Source organism: Sebastes fasciatus, chromosome 11, assembly GCF_043250625.1.
Source record: "Sebastes fasciatus isolate fSebFas1 chromosome 11, fSebFas1.pri, whole genome shotgun sequence".
NCBI classification, from domain to species: Eukaryota; Metazoa; Chordata; class Actinopteri; order Perciformes; family Sebastidae; genus Sebastes; species Sebastes fasciatus.
In genome coordinates, this window is record NC_133805.1 from 11,078,473 (window position 1) to 11,089,219 (window position 10,747).

Consider the following 10,747-nt stretch of genomic DNA (forward strand, 5'->3'; position numbering starts at 1 on the left):
GAGGGGGGGGGAGAATAACTTGGAAATTTGGACCGCTTCCATCCCAGTTCATCCCACTCCCCTCCCTCCTCTCCGTTTCTTTCTTCAGCCTGTCTGGCTTTCAGCAATGTGTTTCTCGTTGTCTGTCCCATTGCCTAGAACTCTCAACACGCTTGGTCGGCATATTTTTCGTGCTCGAAAACCACTCAAAACAAAACGTAATTCCATCTTTTTTTCTTTTTTTTCCGACGATGCTCGTTTTTGTTTTTTTTCCCAGAGTCATACTGAAATTTAATCACCAGCCAAAATGAGAAAAACATACAACAGCAATTTCCATACGTGCAAGCACACTTTTAGAATGATTGTCATTTATACAGCGGAGGAAATTATTTCTATTATTTCTGTAGGATCGTTTACAGTTCCCTCAGGACACCTGGCCCTTTTCACTGTTATGATAAGTTAATTGTACACATAAATTATCGTTTCTGGACATCTGCACTTGGAAAAAGTAGTTTAACATACAGTATTAAGGTTTTGTGTAATCAAATGTACATACAACACTTTCTCCAACTCCTTAGGGGGTTGGTCTTTTTTCAGATCTGGAAGTGGATACAGAGTCTAGATAAATCTATATAGGTATTGACAAAATGTATTTCCCATCTCCCAACAACTATAGCACAAGTTAAATACCATGTATGAGCATTTTGCTCACACGTTTTATGTTGGCGAGGTAGGAAGAGCTGCATTTAGATCCCGTTATGCTAAAGCTTATGAAGTTCTGTCAGGATGTGGCGCCTCGTCTCCACGGGGGTGACTTAATGAGGAGAACACTGTGGTCTCTTAATCCGATAGGCAGCTTGCATTATTTAGCTGCAAAATGTCCTTAATTATCCCTTCACCACCGTGTATTTGTTGGTTAAAGGAGCTGTGTGGCTTATTTTAAATAGCCCCTAAATCCTTCTATGCGTGCATCTATTATGATATTAAGAGAACAATGTTCCAAGAGTCCGTGTCTGTTACAGGAGGCAGTTTCAAGTCACTACTGACGGTTGGTAATCTCCATTGGTGTAGTTCTTTTATCTAGGATCAACCAGTTGATGATGACGTATACAGTCACAATTTAGAATGAGGTTCAAGTTTGCCCCGGCCTCCACAGTCGCCCCTGGACCGGCCTGGCTTACAGTATCTCCTCAGTCTATGGGCCTGATCAGCATACGGACAGCCTTCATGGAGTAGAAGCCTCCGCCGTAGTCGGCCCAGAACATCCCATCTTGGAATTTACTGCGATAGACGCCTCCGGTGTACCAGACACCGTTGAGATTGGCTTGGCCGCAAGCGTTGTACCACCAGCCTCCTTTATGGAAATGGGCACAGTTACCTGTTGTGGAGAGACGGGATGAGTGATGATGAAGAAAGAATGATTCAAATGATTCATTTTGTTCACTTCTGGTGAATCTATTTTCTATGGAGGCGGGTGAATTGCGTCATAAGGCATTGTGGGATTCCAGTTGACGTGGGACTGATTCCTGCATTCAATTAGTCTTCATGTAAGGGTCTATCTGCGATCTAACCTGACTCGCTAGATGGTTTGTCACACAGAACCATCTGAAAAGCATTGGAAACTGTTTGGAAAAGGGCAGGCACTTTCAAAAAAATACTTGGCAGGTGATTGGATGAACCACCTTTCAATCAAACTTTTGCCGGAGCCAGTCAGGAGAAGACTTTTCTCTTCTTTCAAAGAAGAAATACTCTCCAGTTCTGATATAACTGATGCAGCATACTACGCTAACCTCTTCAGGAGCCGCCATTGTTGTTTATAACAAACAGTCGCCCCTCTGTTTCGCGTCACACACACCTAGCTGTAGCTGCATGGCTCCTCACAGGACACTGATTGGTCTGTGCTCTGGCATGCCGGACGCAAACGCATTACTTGAAGCCTGACAATTCAATTGACCTTGTGACATTGCGAGAATCCAGCTGCCGTGCAAGGGAATCTCCGATCCACCTGTTCAAGTAATCCTCATTTCAAGAATGTTGTTGGTGCCTGATTTTTGACCAATAAAATAGAACTTTACTATATGTCAGTTTTGCTATACGGGATGTGAACACTTTAAAGCTTAACATCCACCAAGATCACAGGTAGAACCTTCCAACGTCGCAATATTAAAAGAGAGGCTTACTATTTCAATAAAACATCATGATGCACTTCAAAGGAGACTATATGTTAAAAGAGCAAAGCGACCCTGTGTTCATCTACCTGAGAAGGCGTCCTTATCTCGATCCAGAGTAGTGAACTGTTTGCCGTTGTGGCTGCTCAGGGAGTCCCCGGCGTTGCCCTGGTAGGTGCCCAGCCGCAGGCGGTAACCCTCGCTCTCAGGCTCCAGATGGAAGCTGCTGTACTGAGCGTAGACCTTCTTGTCCATCCAGTCCTCCAGCTCCACCAGCAGCTTGTAGTCCCCCTGCCTCCCCATCTTGTAGATGGCATCCAGACCGAGCCAGTACTCCCCGTCTATGTTGCCAAAGCCGCTCTGAATCAAAAGGAAGATTAAAAGGAAGGTTACAGGAAGATTACAGAAAGTAATAAGCATTGTCTTTTATGTGGTAGCCCGAGGAGTTTAGAAACATGAGAATTGTTTAGGAACATAAAACCCCCTTGTGGACGAGGCTGTGGGATTGTAACAGAACAAATGAGGATTTTCTTTTTGATTAACGTTCAGGTCGTGGTTCTGTAATTAAGACAAACTGCAAAACTTCAAAAGAAAAAAGCTGTGGCAAAAGAATGCCACCCTGTCTTTGAAATTCCTGAGAAAGACATGTTGTAGATAGTTTATGCAGGAAAATAAGCATCCATCGTCAGCATATTGGTTCATCGCTCAAACCCCAAAAGAGCTCTTGGATCACGGCTAATGGCGAAACTGGCCTGGACGCTTGCGTTGAATAACCGCGAGCAATCTACGTCTGGCCATGTGCCTCCAGAACACTTCACTTGGTAGAGGAGGTTGAGGTTTGTGATTGTGGATTAGCCGGGTGAGCCAGCAGATGATGAATGATGTAGGGTTTCAGACCAGGGCCTCCTCTCTGGTGCTGTGTGTGTGTACATGTGGTGGCTTTGTGGGAGAGCGCAGAGGCAAATCAATGTTGAAGAGAGCAATTTAGCTTCCAGTTACACATGCACAAGGCTGGCCGGGCTGAATGGAACACTGGATCGCCGAGGCTGCCAGCGGCGATATACTCCATCTTATTCTCACAGAGCTTTGATGAGCGGGTCTATACGGTGTGGTGTAGTAAGCCAACCAGCCATCCATCCAGGAAGGCACCATAGTAGGAGCGGTTTTGGAAAGAAACGCCTGCAGATTGAGCTGTGGAACATACCTTCCTAATGTTTCACGATGGGAATCTCAAACCAAATGACCTCGGACGAATAGCGCTGCTGACGGAGTGTTATATTTTACAGTACTAAGTGAAAACATAAGGACTCTGGCCCAGGAAATAGCCTAGTACCCGAAGACCTCAGATGGTTCCTCTAGATGGGTCACCCCTGTTGTCTCTGGATGACCTGAAATATTCTGGTTGGCTCAGGAGAAGAGGGAGAAAAATAAGACGGACAGGGCAGAGGAAGTGTCATATGTCATCACCTTGTAGTTATCCCAGTTTCTAAAGAAATTAACGGATCCGTCTCTCCTGGTCTGGATAACGGTCCAGCCCCCGCTGTCTATGTCCTGTTCACACCAGGCCTGAACGGGCCTCTCTGCTTCGTCTGGGCGGATCAGGTACATGCCGCTGGTGCTGTGTCCAGCTTCCTGCGCTGCGAGGCAGTCTCTGAATGGACCTGAAGGAAAGAACAAGAGAGGACGTAGGCAGGTGGTAAGAAAGACAGGGAAGTGTTGGACAAAGTGTGTAACAGCTAAATAGTTGTAAAACCTTAACGCAAGGGTTTTTTATGATAATTAGTGCCCCCATGATAACCCCCACCCCCAAACAACAAAAAAAATGTGTGTGGACAATCTATGTTTAGACTACGGTTGTGTCCAGAAGGTAACCCACAAGTCGCAAAACTCTGCAAGATGGTTAAGGTTAGACATTAATCTTGAATAGTTAAGGTTAGGCATTGACCTCGAATAATTATGGTTAGGCATTGACCTCGAATGGTTAAATTTAGGCATTAACCTCGAATGGTTAAGGTTAGGGTCGGTCGTCGGGCAGCGAGTCTTGCGAGAGTTTTTGCAAGAATTGGCAAATTTTCGTAATTTGTGGGTTACCTTCTAGACATGACCTTAGACTAAAGGGCATCTTGGCTAATTAGCTTTTAGCAGGACTAACCTACTTCATCTGGTGTTATCCTAGTTCCCCCCCCCCCCCAGTAGCTATAGCTACTGCCTTATTTAAGTGGTATCACAATTTCAATTACTAAAACGTTGGAGCATCAAAATTGAGTTTTCAATTACAGGAAACGGGTCGGAAGAAGTCGGTAAAGTCCAGTCACTGCTGTTTTTGGTTATGACCACTGCTTTGTAGTTCCTTTTTTTAATAAATTACACATTTTTACGGCATAAACCATATGTTTAAACAAATGACAAAAAGTCTGATTCTGGTCTTAACTCAATTTTGAATTAAGTATGTAGGCATAGTTCATGCGTTTTGGCTTTGTAGGGCAGTTTTTGGTGCCAGAGCACTGAGAGAACATCATGTCAGGCCATGAGTTTACATGATGAGGAGGCATTGGAGTCAATGTCTGACAGACAGAGGGCTCACTAAGTAGGAAAAACCAGACAGAGTAATACAAAACACATTTATGTAGGTCCTTCCAGAACAGCAGATGGGAGTGGGCAAATAAAGTCACTTTAATAAGAAAACACTTGCCTTCATTTGAGGTAAAAAAAATAAATAGATACCTTGTTAACCCACCACATTGAGACTAATGTCTGCCTTTTTTCAAGGTAATTCAACTTAAGATTTTTAATTAATAGCACATGTAGTCCTGTCTAATAATATAATAATATTAATGTATAGGTGTAGTCCATTTACTTCATTAAGTATACCAGAAGTGCTTCTACTTTGTGGTTTGCAGGAGCCTATCATGCCAGCCTGGGTTTTGTCTACATCTCACATGCAATGGAACAGTCTTGTAAGGGATCATTTTCATACACAGCTGCACTGAAATCCTACACACTTTATTATTCTTGGGCGAGGGCGATCCAAATGCGTCAAGAATTTCTGTTGATGAGCGAAATCGCACTGGTTAGACCTTTTCTTTGCTTTGCTTTAAGTCCCCTGCCTCAGTTGAGACGTTACAACATTTTTATTTCCATCCTGGTTTGTGTTCTTTCTGTTGAGCGGGGAGCCGACTTCCAGCTGAATCTGCAAATCTTTAACCTTTGAAAAAATGAGGCCACCGGCCCACCTGCAGCTGTATTCAAACTCGTGATTATTATTTTGTTATGGTTGGCCTGCAAAGTCAGGACTGTTCTACATTTTACCATGACTTGTTTTGGTTTTTGGGGAATCAACGAATAAATGAACGGAATTTAATGGATGGATGGATCAGCGGATGGATCTCATTTCCTCACTCACTCACCTTCAGTACTGAAGTTTCTATGTGGAGGTTTCTGAACTTCCAGGGTGTCGCTTGTGGGTGACGGCCCAGACCGAGAGCCCCTTTCTCGGGCAAAGCTTCTTGTGTTGTCCCTCTGGATCTCGTTGGTGAAACGTGGCACATTAACAGGAATGTTCTCAGGCACCACCTGCACAAGTGGAGGTCCAATGTGTGGCTGGTCATGCCTGCGGCTGTACACCTGCATGCAACGCTCCTCCAGTGCTCCAATCAGCACCGACTGGTTGTTCACTACTGCAGAAAGGGCTGCATATTTGCCCTCCAGTTCCCTGTACCGTGATGCCAGTCGCAGCGACTCGGAGGTGGCGTTGAGGATGCGTGTCTCCAGCTGCGCCAGCTCCAGCGAGTTGTCCCTCTTCCTGATGATCTCGTGCAGCAGCTGCATGTAGAGCTGGGTCACCCTGGAGTTCATGTTCCTGCTCTCTTTCCTCAACAGCTTCATCTCGTTCACCAAGTTGCCGTCCACGTCCACCACCAGCTTCAAAGTCTCCATCTCCCTACGCTGCTTGGACAGGAGGTCGCGCACTGCAGCCACATCCAGGCGTGTCACTCGGTCCTTGTCGTTCGAGTAACCGCGGGCGGCACAGATGGGTCCTGTGATCTTCTGCTCAGGGACCAGGAAGGTATAGGAGCACTTCTTGCTTTCTCCGCTGGCCTCTGGAGCCCTTCGTATCCGGGAGAGGATGGGGTTGTTTGTGAGGGCGGCTTGGCTGTTGCCCCAGAAAGACAGGCTGAACAGAATAAATACGCTCCATGTTCCAGGTCCCATGGTTCCTCTTCTCTTTATCACCAAACAAGCTAAAGATCTATAAAAAGGAAAGAGAAGACCATTTTACTTAAAGGGTTGGTGTTATTCTATGTTACACTTATTGTCAATACATCCCATAAAAAGGATGGAAACTAACAATGTATTAGTCAATTTCTCAATACTTTCCAACTTCCACTGTCTTTGGAACTCAGCCCCAAGTCCATTGGTTCCTATTGAAGATGTGAATCTAGCAGGAAGTCAATGTCGGTCCACCACTTTGATCCAAGGTTAAATATGTCAACACTTGGATATATGGTCATGCAATTTGGTATATGCTTTAATGTCCCCATCAGAATTAACTGCGATCACTTTGGTGATCCTCTGACTTTTCACCTAGCGACTACATTACGTCAAAATTTGTACTAACTAAATACTTGCACATGTTATTTAAAAAGTGTGCCACAAAACAATTAATTTCCCTTCATTTCCTAAATCAACTGATGTCAACGCTATTCACTCCCAGCAAGTTGACACTTAATTCCCCAGGTCCACTTTGTTTGAACCAATCTGACAGCATCCAATCAAGTTGCAGGAGAGAACAATGAAGAACTCACGTTATGTTACTGAGCGCCAGTTGGAAAAAATTATACCAAAAATAATTTGTTTGCATATGAAAACTATGCGGTGGTTAACAAAAAACTAATTGCAGTATGCAAAACGTTACATAGACCCAAATGGCATTACATTTGGTGATGAGCGCATTATACCTTGTTTAGGACTCGAAAACTCAAAGTTTAGGACTTGGGACTTGACTTGGTACTTTAGTGCAAAGACTTGAGACTTACCTGTGACTTGCAAAACAATGCTTCGGTCCCACCTCTGTTAATTAGTAAGTGTTAGCATGAAAATATGCAAAACTATGATAGTGAACATGTGAACATTATACCTGCTAAACATCAGCATGTTAACATTGTCGTTGTGAGCATGTTAGCATGCTGATGTTAGCATTGAGCTCAAAGCACCACTGTGCCGAAGTACAGCCTCACAGACCTGCAGGCATGGCTGTAGTTAAAAAGAGCAGCAATTTCCTAAATGAAAGGCACTGTAGTTGTTAGCAAATGCTACTCAAAGAGAAGTAAATTGTATTATGGACTATTTTCAGCCACATATTAATATACATTTGGTGGGTTAGGAGCGTTGACAGCGCAAGAATAAAGTACAGTGCTATCCTTTTTGCTACCCCTCATCTTGTACTTTTGTACAATTCCCTACCAGATGTTTCCTTTTCTCCTCTAATCCAATATAACCCCTGTGCATCTGCTGGCAATGACACAGGAGAGAGAGAGCTTCCAGTCAAGACTCAACATAAGAGTCTCGCTTAATTATGATGTGAGCATTAACATGTAAAGTGGAAACTAGCAGACTGTGGCAAAGAAACAGCTGGTTTCACATATCAACTGCCCCTGGCGAGATGAGCCTTCTGGTCCGAGTAGGAACAGTGACACCCACCCACCACAAATCTGTTATCGTAACTCAGATTTTCAATCCATTCCCTCATGGGTCCTCTTTCATTACGGCCCTTACCACATCTGTATCAGGTGTCTGGGTGTGGGCAAGTGCTGGGATCTGTTTTTCATATTTCTGTAGATCTCCTGGCTCAGACCTTCCACGAGCCTCCCTTAGTGCCTTTCAGTGTACCTGCTGGCTCGTATGCAGGAATTAGCATGTTAAAAATCTTTCATTTGACTGAAAATGAAAATATATGGGAGAAAATGTGGCCATGGATGATATTGAATATATCACCTTAATGGGATGGCATCCGTTGCCAGGATTCATGAAGTGCAGTACTGCGTTTATCAGTAATAAGCCAAATGCTAGAAGTCAGCAGGTGGTTATCGTTGGGCCTCACTGACTCATTTTAACTTCTGCTATTTCTGCCTGGCTGGAGCAAACAGATACATTTGGATTTAGTGAGAAATGAAAGAAATTGATGTGTTTGAGGAGCAGCAGGGGGAGCAGGAATCCCTGATTTATGAGTAATGCTTTCTGGAGTCTATTTTTGGAAGGAAAGCTCCTGTTTTGATCTTATTGGTTTTGACAGCACAACGAATGGAGCCGTGGTGGGTGACGTTTAAAAAATGCATGCTAAGTGAAAGATCCCTCCCTCCATATGCAACAGCGAGGTTTTGGCTCCGGGAGTGGAGCTAACGGTGAGCCAACTTCAGGGGGATTTAGGGCCAAATCCAACCAGAAGGCAGTCTAGTGGATATGGCCAAGGAGGTTAAGTAACCTTCATCCAGCACCTCAGACGGGCACACGATATGACCCACTTCATATCGGAGCTCATCAAAACAAATCTGCTGAGGATTTTAACTGATGCCAAAGGAGCTGAATTAAAATGAGTCCAAGACGGAGACAGCAGGGGCTTTGAATCATTTCTGTGGTCTCCTCTTGATGTTTAGTTGTACCGAGGAGTCCCGACCATACTTAATGGGACAGATCCCAGAGCATTACCTAAGCTCAAACTGCTGCTGTAGCAGAATAGGAGCCTTTTATCATTGTTGAAGGGAAAAAAACAAGCCTCAAGGGAAATGTATAACATCAAGTTTTTGTGTTTTCACAGAGCACAATGACTTATTGACGGAAGGAAAGCGTCTAAGCCAACATTAATTTTTCATAGCTTAAATGTTTCACAAGAAAATACCCCCGAAGCCTGTATTTTAGCTTTAACATAATGGAACTGTTTGTTTTGTCATAGATTATAAACCATCTGAGGGCAAAGGAAAAGGCACTTTGAGGAAAACGGGCCATGTGTCAAAGCTCAGAAACACCTTGGCACTGTCAGTCAGTTATTATTACCCGGGAAAGACTTTTTCCTGTCTTTCCGTAATCGCAGGTCATCCCCTTCAATAGCTCCGTCTCAGCAATTGGCCCGTCTGCACGTCTCCAACCCCACAATATGAATCTCACAGGCCTCCGGGCCTGACAGGAGTGACAGTGTTTACACAGAGGCTCCTCAGCCAGGGCTGTGAATCTCATCGGCAGTTCTCTCTCGGTCGTTCACACCCTGCTGGCTGGTCTTCATCAAGTCGGCCGCAGCAGCCGTGTTTTTTTTTTGTTGACTTATTAAAAAGGGGTATTTTCTCCTACTCCTCGCTCAGAGCCAGACCTGACCAGATCCAACCACCTCATCTATATTAATGCAGTCCTCGCAACCAGACAGGTCAAACTCTGTGGTGGCTGGTTTTCCCAGCCTAGAGGAACACGAGGGCGCTGCCAACCGGCCCACTGACTCTAAGTGGTGCCACTGAGCTCTGACTGTCCACTGCTAAGATCCCCAATTAAAAGATTTTATGCTAAAACCCTCCAAAAAGCCCTGGGAATACCACATGTGCGTCCCTTTAATTTCTCTCCAACTTTATTTCAACATACAGCATGAACATATTGCACATCAGAAAGTCCAATTTTTCCACTTGTGGCTTTTGCTCTGGGCCAGCAGATTTTAAGGACTGTGCCAAATAGCCCGCAATTTATTCTGATGGTGCCACTGATTGGGCTCGTCTGCTGAGGGGACGACATGATGCACGAGCTTTGTATCGTACATGGTGACTATGATCATGGGGCTTTACATCACATGTACATATGGAACTTAAAAACAAATATAAATTACTTAAAAATGCTAAATGTTTACTTTAATTTCTGCATTTTACAATCACTCCACAGTTCTTTATGAAGAGTCATGGATGTCTAGAGGACCTCACTTCCATCTAAAATGTCTTCATTGTTCCATATTATCTTTACTTTTCATAGTGATGACTGGGAAAATCAAAAATTTTAGGAGTTTGAATACTTTCCCAAAGCATAAAAAACATGTCATAAATAACCTGAAATCAAAATAATCTTACCTGTGTCAGTGAGTTCAGTCAGCAGCCCAGGAAGGTACAGGTAAGACCCAGCTTGGTGTCTTCAGTTGTGTTTCCTACACAGGTTCATGCTCTCCATTCTCCTCCTCTCACTACCAGTCTCCCCTCTGTCTTTGCTCTCATTGAGAATGAAGGCCTGCACACACAGCTATGGCACCGTCCACTAGGAGAACAGTAGAGGGTGGTCCATACACAGAAAAGAGGGAGGCTGATGGTGTGATTTTTCTCTGTAGTTTGAGCAGAGGGGAGGCTTGGCCCTGCCTTCTTCCTCTGATGTTGCTTAAAAATAAAAATAAAAGACTCCTCCTAATGTAAGGTTTCACCACAAATCAAAAACAAATCAGATTTGGCTGGGAGTCAGCAAAATCAGTCGTGCTGTCATCACGTAATTCTCATTAGGTCTTGTTTACAGTGTTTACTATATGGTCTCCCACACACTATTTGTCACTGGCACACAAACTCTCTTTTTCTTTCTTTCACACACAC

General features: G+C 44.2%; 1 protein-coding gene across 1 annotated transcript; it reads right to left on the bottom strand.

The window, feature by feature from the left end:
* Positions 1-237: 237 nt before the first annotated feature.
* Positions 238-10,385, bottom strand: angptl1b (angiopoietin-like 1b). The gene is made up of 5 exons (XM_074650567.1): positions 10,244-10,385; positions 5,555-6,396; positions 3,615-3,808; positions 2,237-2,507; positions 238-1,357 (listed from the first exon to the last, which is right to left on the bottom strand). The coding sequence occupies exons 2-5, from the start codon at positions 6,357-6,359 to the stop codon at positions 1,170-1,172; spliced, it is 1,458 nt and encodes a 485-aa protein (XP_074506668.1). The 5' UTR covers positions 6,360-6,396; positions 10,244-10,385; the 3' UTR covers positions 238-1,169.
* Between the last annotated feature and the right edge of the window lie 362 nt (positions 10,386-10,747).